At 36.3% G+C, this 17,234-nt stretch overlaps 1 protein-coding gene across 1 annotated transcript in view; it reads right to left on the bottom strand.

Moving 5' to 3' along the window:
• Window positions 1–16,297, bottom strand: part of LOC114353273 (uncharacterized) — a 17,938-nt gene extending 1,641 nt beyond the window's left edge. The window contains exons 1-3 of the mRNA XM_028305192.1: window positions 16,274–16,297; window positions 14,121–14,592; window positions 12,862–12,949 (exon numbers count right to left, since the gene is read on the bottom strand). Coding sequence (XP_028160993.1) covers window positions 12,862–12,949; window positions 14,121–14,592; window positions 16,274–16,297 — 584 coding nt within the window. The remainder of the gene's footprint in view (window positions 1–12,861; window positions 12,950–14,120; window positions 14,593–16,273) is intronic.
• Window positions 16,298–17,234: the final 937 nt, after the last annotated feature.

Genomic DNA, 17,234 nt, shown 5'->3' with positions numbered 1-17,234 from the left:
TTTTTAAACCAAAAACCACGATCAAAATGTGACGTTAATCTTCAAATTTGCCAAATTATTTTTAGATTTTACTTAATAATGGTAATGAAATTCAAGAATCTATTTCATTAATGGACTACAAGAATATATGTCCGATGATTACTATATATTTTCAAGCTTATTATATGGGCATAAATAATAGATACAGGACTTTGAAAATGAGTCTGCGGCAATTTTTCCGTAAAATGGTTGTGGGAGATGGGGTACTGTGAATTAAGCAAAAGAGTTTTAGTAAATCCGTTTCATTAATGGTCAACACCAAGGATTGACCTATCTTTCGCAGTTATTAAATAATCTCTGGGTGTTGCTTAAGATAGTAATTCATGCTTCCAAAATCTTAGAAATTCGCACGAAAATGTAAAATGGCTCTTAAGTTATACGCTTGGAATTTGGCAAGCAGGTATCTTAGTAAACTTAAAGCTTAGTTACAACAGGATATTGCAAAATTCCCNAATCGTAATCATTTGACAGTTCATAACGTACGATAAAGTCAGTTATACAAAGCGTTTGACAGAATAATCGTACGTTATGAACTGTCAAATTATAACGAATGCTTTACACAATTCCACCTCTGGTCTTAAATTCAGTTGTAAATAAATAAAAAAATGCATTTTAATATATCGTTGCGTTAGTGATCTGATTACAAAAACTGTTGCTTTGGGTTCTGGAAGTTCTGGAAGCCCGAACGTACTTGTCAGAACGCGTTTTTCAGCGTGCCTGCTGTATCTTTTTGATAAATAGTAGGTACTGGATTAACGATTAACGGACTTAGGATACTTTAACGGAAGTTAACGAGTCCGTTAACAATTTTTAAAGTTAACTTAAAAGTTAATCCGTTAATAGAAATGTTAACTTCGTTAATTAACGATTAACGGATTAACGAGTTAATGCCCAGCTATGTAAATAATGATGTTGACAAAAATATTCGGTCTATTACTTTAAGTAGCGACTGTAAACAACATTACTTAGGTAGGTACCTACTACAGATATTAAGTAGATACTTGGTAAAGTTACTAACAACGTTTTATCAATTTATTTATTTATTAGGACAACCAACAATATTATTTACAACGTATTAATCTAAGTGCTGCCTTAATTTTTAATAATGAAAACTACTTACTTAATGATGTCAGTGCGGTACTTAATTATTCATGATCAATTAGATATTCTGCCTAGTGCTTAATTCCGACCTTTAAAATTTGGGGAGAAGGCTTCTAGGAAAATTATATCTTAACAGTGAAGTTCGTTAGTAATCAAAAATTACAGTTGGACAACAACAATTCCAGTAATTATCTGCTTTAATTACCCGGTCTGACTGACACGAGTGCCATCCATAATTCACTGGGGGTTCCCAAATCACTGCACGAAACTGACAATCATACAGAAATTTACACATACATCTTTCATGCGACTAAATGGTTTTCGGTCTTTCCCTTGGGACGATCACCAGTAATTAGGCTTAATGTGTTTCCCATCCCTTATTTCTACTGAATAAAGTCTAATTTTCCATGGAATTTCGTTGAATAACCTGTAATTATTGAGGAGTGAACTGTTGTTGATAATTATAGTTCGTGAACTTAGCCCGTGTGCAAGTAAGTTGTGAACGGAGCCCGAAAATAGTCTTGGTAATAAATAGTTAAGTTTGTTCACGGTATTCGGCTTTCGGTAAAATACGTGGACTCGGATTGTACCTAATTAAGTATTACAAAAATACCTACTTAATATTCTTTCAACATTATTGAAAGTGCAAGAACTAAGTACCCCTTTAAAAATAAAACTTCTACTAACGAAGCTATACTCGTACAAGGTGGACCGAAGCTTTATTAGTGAATTAGAAAACTGTTCCTGAGATGAAAGAAATTGAAAGATTTCGTCTAGGAAAATTAATGACTGTTCTACAACTTATAAAACTAAATAAGGTTACCTACTTGTTAAACTAGTTAAGTTGTATTAGGTACATAACTTATTTCTAAACTAAACTTATTTCGCTACTCGACCCAAAAAAGTTTAACCTCTACGTAATTTGAAAATAATGCATGTAAAATATGAAAAGCGTGCTTAAATCATCTTTGGCACGGTCAGTGATTAGGTACTATTATTTTTTGTAGATCTATCGCTATGTTATGTCACGCAATTTCACTAAACTGATGGGACGTAAATAACTTACCTTTCTACCTCACAGATAAGTACAAAGCAAGGTTGTCTGGAGCGTGACCGTTCTCCTGAAATGTCGCGTCATTCAACAATAAGATGGAAGGTAGGATCTTGTGACATGTTAACACAATGTTTATTTCGATATGCGACTACATTATGTTTTGAGTGGGAGTGGAGAGGTTATTTATTCAAGACGGGTAAAGGTGACATTTACATATTCAAATAAATAATGGTGTAGTGTGCCTAAGTAGTATAGACTCTTCAGTTCTGAAGTGTAATTGTTATAGATATTGTAACAATTTTTAAATAAAGCTTCGTAATTTATTCAAAGTCAAAATTTCTTTATTTGTTTAGACTAATAAACAGTTCTTACAAATCGTCATTTTGCTCTTAAGGAGCCTCATGTCTCATAATCTTTTTACCCTACCACTATTACACACTACTATTGTTGACTAGACTAGGTAGGTACTTCTTGCAAAGCTTCAAATAAGCTCATGATTAGCATGGACAAAGTAAGTATTAGGCACTTAGCTTCATAAGTTTGCAGATTATAATTAAGTATTTTTGGTTTAGGTAGGTAGGTACTTATGTTTTTTGACGTCGAAGTTTAGTGGTGAACAAGGTAATGCGAAAGATTAGGAGGAAGGGATAGAATAGGTACTAGGAAAATTGATAGAAAAGTTATTTTAAAACCAATCCAACTGTCAGTAGAGTTATTTTATACGAGAAAAAATAGGCAAACCTTCCCTCAAATGGCGCGACAAAGTGGTTTCCATTCCGCCGACGGACACGTGGTCACGCCGCCACCAAACTTTTTTCATTACAAACTTGAATCAGAATCGCCCCCTGGCTATTATGCGCGCGCATTTTGATTGCACTCATTACAATACAGATCGTGTGGAAATAATTGTGTCTTGTTTTGTGTTGCGGCTCTTTTTATCCGACTGCACCAGAAGGAGGGTTATGTTTTTGATATTGAGTGTGGTAGGGACCTAAAAGATCTTGGTATAGGTTCTTATTCGTAGGAGGTAGATGTAGGAGAATAATATTTCTCAGACAAAAAATGTATAGACAGCGTTTTAGTTCCGAAAATATTTCTTTAAAAGGGAATGTTTTTGAATTACCTAGAGAAATAATAATCAAGGACCTATTACCACGAATAGTGTATGTTACTACAAGAAACCTATTAATATTACCTAATTTAGAGCCTCAAGTAAGTATATTTTAGTTAAACACGTTATTCTGTGTCTAACAACATTAATTTTATTAGCTGTAAGGATACAAAATGTATTTAAAATTATTCCTGTGGAAGTTACTCGTAGGTAGAGCGTACCTAGAATAAAATATTTAGCTCTACATTAATTAGTGTTTAAGGCAAAATATTTAACTACCTACTGTACAACATTACCATTTTTTCCAAAGCAGGTAACCACAATATCTCTGTTTACGAGATACATTTACGACTATCAGTTTCGGTTGCAGCGCCCCTGCACCCCCTTTACGAGTGTTTAATAAAGCCTTAATAAACCTTTGTTTTAGGGCACTCGAGATAATACGCTTTTTATGAACGACATAGAAACCGCATCTGTCCGGTTAATTTAGGAGCAAACAGGGACGACAGACACTCAGTGGGATTTTCGCCTGTAAAAAGTTTATGAGTCATCATTTCTAGACGTTTTTGTGAAGTTAACGATCTTTTCCTGGGATTTTTTTCATCAATAGCTATCCGTTTTGGCAGATTTTTGTTATTAAAATAAAGATTACTTCTGAAGGTTCATTGAAATTGGTAGGAGTTCACTGTAATACTTATTAGAGTGCACTCCTTACTTAAGTAGAGTTCCTTTTATCCCTAATATTAGTCAATAGATAGGTACAAGCTGGAGCTAGGGATGTTTCACTTTCTTTTCTCTGAAAGTGATATTCTGAATACATAGCTGGGCATTAACTCGTTAATCCGTTAATCGTTAATTAACGAAGTTAACATTTCTATTAACGGATTAACTTTTAAGTTAACTTTAAAAAATGTTAACGGACTCGTTAACTTCCGTTAAATTTTCCTAAGTCCGTTAATCGTTAATCCAGTACCTACTATTTACCAAAAAGATACAGCAGGCACGCTGAAAAACGCTAGAAAAACGCGTTCTGACAAGTATGTTCGGGCTTACAGAACTTCCAGAACCCAAAACAACAGTTTTTGTAACCAGATCACTAACGACACTTGTTAGTATGTGTGGGACAACTCTTGCAACTGAATTTAAGACCAGTTTTCCTCAACCGATTGAGCTGAAATTTGGTATACTTATTTTATTTATTTTTTATTTTTTTATTTTATTTATGTAAGTACGATGACAATGCAATGTTATGGTACCACTGAGCTGATCTGATGATGGAGTCATGAGGTGGCCATAGGAACTCTTAAATGAAACGGCGGCATCGCATCGAATTTGGGTTCGTTGGATTTGTCTTTTCGAGCACTTTAGTACTAGATGATGTCCAGGATCTTGATGATGGAGTCAGGAATTCCTAAACGAAACGGTGTAAACTTATCGAGTTTGGGTTTGCTGTATTTGTCTTTTCGAGCACTTTGGTGCTAAATTGTATTGTAATTAGAGATGGGCCGACAAGTCGCCGACTAGTCGGGAAATCCGACTATTCGGCATCATTTGTAGTCGGCCGACTAGTGACGATTATTCGGCAAAATATGCCGATTATAATCGGCGCATTAGAAAATTAAAAATGTGAATGAAATAAAACTCATAATCACCAAGATGATTATCAGATACACCAAGGGCGTTTATCTAAACCACTTTTGACTGCAAAAATCAGTCAAAAGTGGTTTCACCTGATTTAAAATTTTGGCAATCAGTCTAAATTCATACAAAGTTAAAATTAATTAAAATACCAGGAAATCATCACAAATGTGTAATGTATATGCAATTAGTCCATATAAAAATTATGCCACTTTTTTTTTCGGGGAAAAAAATGCATGGAATTGCATAGGTACCTACCCTGAGGGGGAGTGGTAGATTATGTGGGGCTCCTCTCATCGGAAGGATGAGGAATACCCACATAAATAATCCCTGAGCTCCGTCGATCGCCTTAGTGTGAAGAACTATGGGAATCCGGACAAAGCATTCAACTATCACAGTCTGTCCCGGCAATTGCCCACCTGTATGGCGGTTGGCGGGCTCTGCATAACCGACGGTGGTGGTAGTCTGTGCAATGCAGGCGGGGGTACCACCACGCCCTCAGCTCGCTGACCATCACCGTGGAGGGTGGAGAGGAATCAGTGGGCCTAGGATGCGCACCGCGATAAGCGGTTATCACGCCATTGTATCAATTTTTCCCATACATTTTGACGTCGATAAAAATATCACGGCGCGCATCCTAGCCCAGCAGGAGGCGATCATATTGTCACCTCCCCTGACCCCTCTGCCGTCGAAAATTATGACATCTACCTTAGGTACTGCTAGGTGATTATAATTTTTTCTCATATTAAAGAAATCTTATTTTTCAAGAAGTTAATATATCTCTTAAGAAATCTAGATATTCTTATTTCTTTGAGAAATCTAGATTATTATTCTTCGGACAAATAGGTATTAGAATGATCGGCATTGCCGATTAGTCGGCCGACTAATCGGCAATTTGAAAACCGATTAGTCGGCTAGTCGGTTAGTCGGCAAAGACCATAGTCGGCCCATAACTAAGTAATTGAACCAAGGCTCTGAGATTGAGATACATACTACTAAAAGTGTAAAATAAAATTATAATAATTAAAAAACTTTTTTAACCCACTTGTTACTAGCGTTTGATATACGGATCAACATAAAAATTAAATTATTATAAACAATGAGGGTGGTTTCTGATAACATTGCTTATGTTAAATGATTCCTGTGGGGCCCCTTTGTCCATCAGAAGTGTTCTGTTCTCCATTGGGTATCACATTTCAATAGTAAGCGTTTAGTTGTTTTCGTAAATTTTACGATGGCTTTTTCAAGGTGAATACAAACATGATAAGTATTTATTCTAAAGTATTTTGTTTGTAGCCCACTTTTTGTAAATCGATAACAAAATTATAAACATTTTTATAGTAACTGTTACTAATTCAACGTTAAACTTAGTGATCCGTATAAGGAACGCTAGTAAAGTATTATATTATCTGTGCTAGTAATATGAACTGCGGTATTTTGTTGTTTTAGCGCCTGCCTTCGAGGCCCTTTTCTTTAAATGAAATCATTGAAGAATTGGAGAAAAATGAAGATGAGTGTATCCCTAACTAAATCACAATTTTCCAGCCGGAAAATCCGGAAAATTGTAATGGTGACTTAACTAAAGAGAACTCTGGTGATGAAAATAAAGTGTCAATAGATTTTCCTGGATTACAAATGAGAGCCCACGTAGAAATCACTAGAGAATTCTTCATCCAGTGATGATGAAGAAGACTGCATCCTGTTAGCTTAGATAGCCAATTATGCCCTAGACAGGGTCAGTCATGTTTGAGGTTCAAATGCATTGAAAATTGAGCCAACTGTCAAAACCAAGAGATTTTCTCCGCCACATAAATACAGAGAGAAGAAGTAATTTTTTTTTTTAACATCTCAAATTCAGTCACAACACACAGGTTTTATGAAACTCACGCTTTGATACAAATGCAATGTTTTTTGCAAGAAATATAATATTACCCTTGATCCCAGAAAATGTTTTGGGCATAATAAAATACAGTTCACACTACTGGAATTAAATTTGAAAAATAATAAATTTAACTCTAAATATTTTTTTATTAATGAATATTCCATATTTTATGCAAATACTTTAATAACTTACGCAAGTCGCAAAGAGTAGGTATTATCTCTAAGTTCATACAAGTGGCCGTACATATTACTAGCGTTCCGTATATCAAACACCATTTTCCAGCGTTTCCGTAAGACCAATATTTTTTTTGTATTTTTCCTGTTGCCTTGATGCATTAAATAGCCGATATATGCAAAATCACAGGAATCGTAAGAAAAAAGGGATATCCGTAACAACTGGGTTAAAAACAAGCTTTTATTCTGAAATGCAGTTGTACTAAAACGAAAAAAATAATTGTACTTATGCAAGGTTCAAATAATTTCGAAAGCTTGTAGCGCAAACATAAAAGAGGAATAAATTCCATGCGTGATACAAGCTTTCGAAATTATTTGAACCTTGCATACAATTATTTTTTTCGTTTTAATATCATGTGTTAACGGATTAACGATTAACGTTAACTTGCGTTAAATCATGCGAAATGTAACGTTTTAACGTTTAACGAAGTTAATTTTTTTATTAACGGTTTAACGATTAACGAAGTTAACTATTTGATTAACGGTGCCCAGCTATGTCTGAATATCATAGTCCCAACAAATTCGTTTCTTATAGTGGAGCTATTTTTTTCTTTTCTCCGTGAGTGTTCAGAGTGTATTGGACATAACATACTCGTAGATTGCATAAAAATTTAAATATGAAAAAGACCCGTAAGTGGCCCTTATTAATATTAGTAGGTACCTAACTAGGTATTTCGCAATGAAAAGTAAATGCGCGTTACACGCAAACTTTTTAAATACTACCAAAACCCTGTAATTGTTCGGGCTAAATCTAATGGCAACTAACCTAGCCAGATGGAGTTATAAAATGTTTAGCCGGCCAGCCTGTCGTCGGCAGGCCCTCACGGTCCGCCGTGCCCAGCACCACAATTATTAGGGTTGCCAGGTCCAAAAACACAAAGGCCGGACTCAGTGCTTAGGTAATTTGGCCGGACATTATCTACCCTAAAAGCTGGACATACAGTAGAATCTCGATTATCCGGACTTCGATTATCCGGATATCCGATTATCCGGACTCATTCTTCACGGTTTCTAATTACCGATTTAGGGTCTATACCCATTAAAACGGAAGGCGCCGCGCCACCGTAAAACGGTACGGACTTCGTCTTAGTTCATTGTTAAATGAAATGGATCCATCCAATGGTTTAAAATTTAAATTTTGTGTATTGAAAACCCTTTCTATTTTAAAAAGTTAATTATTGTTTGATTTTACTTTGAAATCGATTATCCGGAACACCAGGGGTTAATTGATTTGGATAATCGGGATTCTACTGTACTATTATTAATAGCTATCATGTATAACTTTTTCAAGCCGCCATAATTAATGTTCTAAGAGCCGTGGCTTTATAAGATTCATTTTTTATAATATTTCAATTTTAGCCGTGGCTACAATTGTGTTACTTGTGCTCTCGATTTTTTACTGGTGCAGCAGCCACATAAAAACCCTAAAAAAACTGTTTTATTTGGTTGGACACTCAATCAAAAAGTCTACCTACCTATGTCCGGCTTTAGCCGGACGCTTGGCAACCCTAACCACAATGTTAATTAAATTCCGACCGAAAGATTGGACAAAGTTCCGATTCACGCTTGCGTTGCTGGGTTTTATTTGGATTAGTTTGATAAGTACTTACGTACCTACCTTTTTGGTAATGTTTAGATTTCTATCGGACGGTTAACTTAATTGAGTATTGAATGTATGGCTACGGAAGTAATCTCTATTTAATGTAAATGCGAAAGTACCTATCTCTTTCTGTATGTAGGAATACGTTTTCATGCTTAGAGTAGGCGCACACCGTTGATTTTTTGTCGGCCGATAGTTTAGTCGGTCAGTTGATCAGTATGGGCATGTATGGGAGTGCGCACACTACGCCGATTCGATTTGTCCGATTCTTCATACAATTTAAAATCGGGCAAAACTATCGGTCAACTAAAAATCAACGGTGTGCGCCTACTCTTAAACCACGGGATAAAGTTTTTCTGTGACAGACTACATTTTACGCAGGTGAAGCCGCAGGCAAAAGCTAGTGAAAGAATAAGGCCGAGATAAAATAAAACCTCTGTAAAATTTCCACGTCCTCTATGTCTGCCTATTAAGATTGTTTTCGTAAATAAACAAGCCGAAAAACACTGAACTAATTTACTCTCATAATTGTGAACTAATATTAATAATAGCACAACTTAGGTTATCTTCCATCCATTTATTTACCTAAACAATATTACTTAATCTGGGAACAGTGGAATTTTCCGAGGCCAACATTAAAGTAAAAATGAGAATTTAGAACAACGGGCGGACTTGTTGGATCCAATATTCGAATTGAAATAATTGAAAAGAAAATAACGGAACATTTTCAGAGCGGTAAGAAGAATTTTACGCCGAAGCATTTTATTTAAGGAGTGCTAGCTTTTGCTCGCGGCTTTGAATGCGTGAAATTCGATCTGTCACTAAAAGACTTAGGTATTGCGCGCGTGATCCCCTTTCTAAACTGGGATAAAAAGTAAAATAATATTCTGTATGTGCTTAATTACATCTTCATCGTTTTTTTAAGCGTAAATACATAGATACTAGAGAGACATAGAGAAACATAAGCAATAGTAGGTAAAATTTGTGCCTGCGGCTTAAAACCCTTGTAGAATTCGGCCCCTGTCACTAAAGACCGTCACGCGCGTGATTTTCAAAACCGAAATAAAAAACACTGGGTCTCAAACTATCTATGTACAGTCACGGAATGAAAAGGTTCGTCAGTTTTCAAATTGATTCCTTCAACGAATCGCGAGCACATATTACCTTTTGAAACTATGTTACAGAATAATCTCGAGTTAGAGAAAATAATCTTTAACTGTTCGTCAGTAAAGTTCAAATTATTCAGATCAAAGTTGTTTGACAATTTATCTTGTCAAGAAGATTATTATGATTGATAAACTAAAACCTTCTTGTTGGTTCAACCTGCATTATTATTTCTATTAAATAAAAAAAAACTATTGTCAATTGGTCAATGTCATTTTTGCATTGCACTGACGGGATAGAAAAATAAACAAGCAAAACCTTATTCGTTAGCAAACGTCATTTATTTATTTAAATGTTAGCAGCACTGTTTCGTGCACTGTTATGTTGGCAGGTTTGATTCTTACAGTACCTAGTGCAAGCGAAAACCGACACTAAGGTGACGAACCTTTTCATTCCGCGACTGTACCTACATTCTAATCGGTTTAGTAGCATGAAAAGGTAAGCGACAGAGACGAGTCCTCTTCCTTTATTAATACGAATTTTTGCTATTTCTACTCTAAGAGCACATTTTCCCTTTTTGAGTCTCCATTCAGGGGATTATTTTAAAATGTTCTACTCCTGCAGTGTATTTATTACGGTTATCTCATCGCATTACTTAAGACGGCCCTTGCCTTGTCGCCGCGAGCTGATCTTTTGGTTGCGATGTCTCTCCCGTTTTTCGTCGAGTAAAATTGTAATAAAGGTAATTAAATCGTTTCAGAGATTGCTGCCGGCTTTTTTCATGACATGACGTAATTTTTATTCTTGGAAGATTTAAAAACTGGATGTTTGTAATTTAAATGCTTTGGATCTTTGCGTCATACTAGAAAAAGTACTCTGAATAATATTGTGTCAATTAAATTAAAGACTACACCAGAGACAAAACCTAACACTGCATAGCAGTAAAGACATGTTTTGTAGATTTATTTTATAGTACTTTTTTGCGTAATGCCTCACAGAAGTCCTAACACGGTGCATATTAAAAATATTTAAACTCAAGTAAGGTGTAAAAAAGTTTCTCATAACTTAATAATTGGTTTCTGCGTTCAGTAGGTACATAACACGAAAAACTTTCGTCTTCGAATCATTTGCGTATTTCACAAAATTCGATACCCAGCCTTCGAATTCAACGGTAACGTGACGATCTTGATTGTCAAAATAAGTTTTGCGCTACCATTTCATACTAAGTTCACTTTACGTCACGTTCACAGGGGTACTTACTGTTTAAGTTTTCATTCTAAATATTTTGATGACGATTCGAATGAGTAAACGATTTGAAGTCGAAAGTTTTCCGTGCTAGAGGTACAGACTGAATACGAGCCTCTTAACAGGCACTTCGCTCTTCAGCTTGAAATGTACTTGTTTACGTCATTCCCAGTCCGCAGTTCTTAAAATTATACACTCTCTTGACTCGTAACTGCATAGCACTCGATTCAAATTAGGCCCGGTGCAATAAAGGATAATGAGATTTTTTTACGAAGCGGCGAAGTGTTGTTTTTAGGGACCAATTGACTAATAAATTAACTGGCAGTGTCTTCGTTCAAAGTGAATTTTGAAAACAAAGAGAAATTGAGTCGGTTTTTGAAAACTAACAGAATATACTTGCATCAGAGGTTGTTCTTAATACATGATAATAGAGCTACTTCACAATATTGGTAGAGTAAACGGGACTATTCCCACCTCTCGTTCCCACCACTGCAACTCCTGTGTAGCCAGGATCTACAGCTTGACCGCCACAAAAACCCAACCAATGAAGGTCAAGTTTGTCCCGGGGGAAAGTTAAACTGTCATTGGACCCGCAACGAAATTAATCAGAAGAACNTCGGCTGCTCTCCATACACGCAAAAGCCTACGTTAGGGCCCATTTTTGACCCATCAGTAAACCATATAACAGAAGAACTAACTATAATATTTATTCTTTAATGCCATATAAATTGGTACACAAGGCGAACTTAATGCCGTTGATATACTAATAAATTGATTGAATAACTTAATACTAACTATATTAACAGTTAATCAAGTACATTATTCAAGTTGCTGCTTGGTCTGGTAAATAATTGATCGCGAGAGGCGCCGGTCCCTCTTGCTGTCAAGAAAAAAATCCCCGCCTTCGTCTAGCAGACAATTCACATTATTGGACTATACTTTATTTAAGCGAATCACTCATACAGAGATTGGCAAATATGTCTCGGAATACAAATGGGAACCACAACCTCTGGAAGGCAACAAAGTACCTCCCTCAAAGTGTTCTCCGCTTATTAGGTCCGATAATACATGAGTGCGAACTGACAAGAAAAATCTCAGACCTTTGCTACATGACAAACCGGTTTATTTAAACCCATTGACACGGATAATACAAATCCAAAAAATCCACAATTCAATCAAAAAAATAAAATCAAGCATTGGACTTGATCAGAGACTTGCAGCTATGCCTGCCTTTGATTCCTACTGATGATGATGATTCATCCGACCGATTTCGGTCATGGTGACCACTTCGACTTAGCTATCTTAGCGGCGCTGGTGCGCCCGAAGATCGTTTTAAATCAAACTCGGCGACAAAATCTTCTCTTTTTAGCTGCAGAGCTGGAGAACCTGCATTAATATCCTGGACCGTAGGATAACATGGAAAGACTAAATATAAATAAAACAGAACTGAATATAATATTCCACCGACAGTCAGCTAATCCAACATTAACTATGTGCCTCCAAAGAGCTCAAAAATACATGTTAAGGGTACCTTTATCGGCACATTGGTACGCTCGCCTTTAGGAAATGCACGAGAACCTGATCTCAGCCAAACCCGCTATCCAAATATCAAAGTATATATCTATGATCAAGAGAGCTAATTTACTAGGGTAAACCACTGCTCTAGTGGCTCAAACCCCAACCAACTGCAAATCACCTGATTAATCTTGACGACAGATACTAAAAAAGCAGACTTTTGAAAAAATACCTAATTAACAAAGGTCAAACAAGGTCACGCCGCCGACGCCGCCGCCGCCGAGGTCAAAAAGTCGGCGCGCCGCCGCTGGCCAATTGTATATCGGCGCCCACCTCTACTTTGGTATAATTTTAATAAATCCGCGACGCCATATACTCGGAAACACGCCCTCCGAGATACAACGAGTGAAAACATTAAGAATATCCGTTCCGGCTGTTTTACACGCTGCTTTAATCATTTTATTTGATATTTTATCTTCGCCCGATGCTTTGTTTAAGGGTAAACTATTTACTATATCGTAAAACTCATCAAGGCTAGGAATGGAAGACACAGGCGACTCAGGCAGCACCGCAATAGCATTTCTGACATACTACTACTGACTAACANCTATTTACTATATCGTAAAACTCATCAAGGCTAGGAATAGAAGACACAGGCGACTCAGGCAGCACCGCAATAGCATTTCTGACGTCCCGATGATAATCGTTATCGTCAGCTACGGAGGCAGGAGGCTGTTCAAAATAATAAGGGTGATGAAAATTATTCAGATCTGTGCAAAAATATCAAAGTATCTAAATAACAAAGTACTAGTGTACAGGGCCTAGCCTAATATTAACAAGACACTAATTTTTTTACCATTTTAGGTTTGAACATTTTTGAGTATCAATGTTAATGAAAATGTCACGTCTTATACAAGGGTTAAAAACAAGCTATAAAACAAAACACCGTCGCTAAGTAATGATAACAGTATTAACAATGATTTTTTTCTCACAGACGAAGACTCAGAACCGGCCGGGACAAGCGCAGGCACTGGAGGAGGCAAGGCAAAGTCAGGCAGCACACACATACACCTCTGGCAATTCCTCAAGGAGCTACTGGCATCACCCCACATCCATGGCTCAGCGATACGATGGCTCGACAGAAGTGAGTACAATGTTTAGTATGTTAACACAAATCAAATTGATATCGGAGACAGGGAATATACTACTTAGGTATTATGGATGATTTTATTATTAGTGATGATGTGAGACTGACACAAAAACACGCTTATCATAATCTTTTTAAACGTCTTAACAGTATCATAGATGCGAATCAGAATAGGTAAACGACGATAAACAGCTTTAGTATGACATTTTATCTCTATGAATACCCTTTTTTCAGTACCTAACGCTTTGAAAAATAATAAATGATTAAACTTCATATTTCTTTAGACGCGCAATCAAATCGACGGGAATTTATCTATTTGCCTCGTCGTCTAATATTGCTGTAAAATATATTTATTGCTAGGAATGCAGCTCTATTGAATAAAACATAGGCGCATGAATGGAATCTCGATAGCTAAGTTTTCAATCAGACGCGGAGCTTAATGTTACTTGTNTTCCGGCTGTTTTACACGCTGCTTTAATCATTTTATTTGATATTTTATCTTCGCCCGATGCTTTGTTTAAGGGTAAACTATTTACTATATCGTAAAACTCATCAAGGCTAGGAATGGAAGACACAGGCGACTCAGGCAGCACCGCAATAGCATTTCTGACGTCCCGATGATAATCGTTATCGTCAGCCACACTATCGTCGGGTATAAGCGCGTTAAGAAGAGCACCTGTTGTTTCCTCTACACCCACCGTATGAGTGTTGTTAATTTTTATGTTAGAAATATAAGCAATATCTAATTTACGGTTAGCTTTGAATTCATGATATATCGGAGACCACGGACCCTCTTTTTCTAATCTCTCGACTGTTTTCCGCAGTAACACGCCCTTGGCTCTAGTTACAGCAGCTCGATAATGGGACCTGGCAACCCTCAAAGAATATAAAGCATTTTCATATGCATCCCCAGTAACATTTGCCTTTCGAAGTGTGTTAAGCTTACNTAAGCGCGTTAAGAAGAGCACCTGTTGTTTCCTCTACACCCACCGTATGAGTGTTGTTAATTTTTATGTTAGAAATATAAGCAATATCTAATTTACGGTTAGCTCTGAATTCATGATATATCGGAGACCACGGACCCTCTTTTTCTAATCTCTCGACTGTTTTCCGCAGTAACACGCCCTTGGCTTTAGTTACAGCAGCTCGATAATGGGACCTGGCAACCCTCAAAGAACATAAAGCATTTACATATGCATCCTATCCTAATATTGGTAGAGTAGCGACTTTCATATTTTTTTCTTGTTGTGAACTTTTTTTCCTGTTACTTACTTCTATTTCGAAATAGTACTGACTAATCTGACTATACCGCCTATACGTTCATACATTATAGATTTTCTTTTCAAAACTAAATGTCGGTTGTGTATTCTAGAAATTATAGCATTGTGTTGTGGCAAATGGTTCTTCTACGGAACCCCAATATCCTCGAGTTTGTCGCCCTTAGCAATTTTTTTATTGAAGGAAAGAGATCGTGCCCTCCCCACCCTGATTAGTTCATTTATTTGAGCGGATTTATTATGATTCTTTGTTTGCCCAGTTTATAAGTTCGTCGAGTTTTTGACGATTCTAATAAAATTTGTATTCAGTTTTGTTTGCTCTAAGTTTGGTTGCGTTGCGAAACGATGAACCGCAGAAAATTAGTGATGGATTCTGTAAAAGTATGAATAATGGTAATAAGTAGGCATCTACATAATATACGAGTATATTGTCGGTCGTTTGGTGTAGTGGTTCTAATAATAATAAACATATATGACTATGACTATGACTAAAACGGACTACTATGCCGAGAGGTCTCGGGTTCGATTCCCAGCTGGGCAGAAATTGAAATGATAAATTTTAATTTCTGTGACGGTTTTGGGTGTTACTGTGTATAATATGTATGTATTTAAAAAGTATATATGTAGGTAGTATATCTGTTAAGCTAGCACCCATATCACAAGCATATTAATTTATTACTTTGGGGCTAGATAGTGCTGTGTGAAATTGACCAAAGAAAAGAAAGAAATTACATGGTCATCCGTTTTGTCTAAGTATGTAAGTAGGTAATATTAGCTGTTTCTTTGAAGTATACTAATCTAATATGTTACATTAGGGACTTTAGTACCTAACTTAAGCAATTAGAAAGCCACTACCTAGGAGACAGGTTTTATTTATTACTAGTTTACCAGGATAAGTTCGTACCTAATGTATAATGGAATCAAATATTTCTTCTCTAGAATATTAGTGTAGATAATAATAATCAGTGGTTTTATAAGTATGTAACCAAGTGCCTTCTATCTCTATAATAATCCTTGGACATTTTGCACTGCGCCTCTAGTCCCAAACTAAGCAAAGCTTGTACCTACTATGAGTACTAGACAACGGATATACATACTTAAACACTTTATTATTGTAAATACATACATATTATACATAGTAACACCCAGACCCATCACAGAAATTAAAATTCATCATTTCATTTTCTGCCCGGCCGGGAATCGAACCCGGGGCCTCTCGGCATAGTAGTCAGTCCTGAACCATTACACCAAACGGCCGACTATAAAAACATATTACAGTTAAAATATCATCATGGCCACCAATTTTGAATGCAAACCAACCGTTTACCTTCCTTTCTTGCCACAAAGCCATTTTAAAGGCAAAAATAACTAGAATCTTAAGACAAACCACAGTTCGTTTGCGAAACACAAACGGAGTCATTTCCGACCGCAACTTGTTCCGTACGGACTTATTTCGAAGGATTGTATTGTATTGTATAGTTGGATGCAGAAATATTAAACCAAATGAATTTTTAAATATTTACAGATAGATTTGAGTAACAGCTCCGATATTTAACTTTAAGATTCTACATAAGTGTGATATTATGTCATGTACGAGTAACTGAAACAGTCGTACACTTTACAATATATTTTTTAAACAGAACCAGCTACGATTATCGCTGAGAGTCAGTCGTACTAACACTGCAACTAAGATGGGAATTGATACAGTCTCTACTTTGTGTGTCCCACTTGAGAATAAAACTCAAGATTTTTAAGTCAACATTGTCGAAACTTAATTGTATTAGGTATGTTTAACATGAACCAGAAAGAAGAATGGAACCTATGCCGTTGCTTTGTAACCATTCTAAAACAATATTGCTTAAAACCTTTATTTTGCACTGTTTCGTAGCACGACTACGAGAATCTCGGCCACAAAATCGTAGCTGCTACGAAATTATCGTAGCTTAGTAGAACTACGGAATTTTCATTCCTATTACTTTAGCAATACATTGTTACGTCTTTGACAGATAATTATGGGTCTGACTGTATTTGATCTTAAAAAGATTCTATAGCAAAATGGTTCTTATGTCAACCGCATAGTGTTGTCAAAATTATAAGTAGGAATTCATTTAGAGAAGAAATTGGGTGTTTTTGATGCGTCCAGTCGCAGGCTTAGTGGAGTTGATTCCTTGGGGACTTCGGGATCTTGACAATAACTTTGTAAGTTTGTTAACCACTGTTGGGATTGTGGTCCATCTTTGGCATGTTTGGTACTGGTGCGTATTTTTCTTTTTGTTTCTTAACTAATT

The sequence above is a fragment of the Ostrinia furnacalis genome, unplaced genomic scaffold, assembly GCF_004193835.3.
Source record: "Ostrinia furnacalis isolate ACB-3 unplaced genomic scaffold, ASM419383v2 OfSCF1638, whole genome shotgun sequence".
NCBI lineage: Eukaryota > Metazoa > Arthropoda > Insecta > Lepidoptera > Crambidae > Ostrinia > Ostrinia furnacalis.
This window is presented reverse-complemented; position numbering and strand designations above follow the sequence as displayed.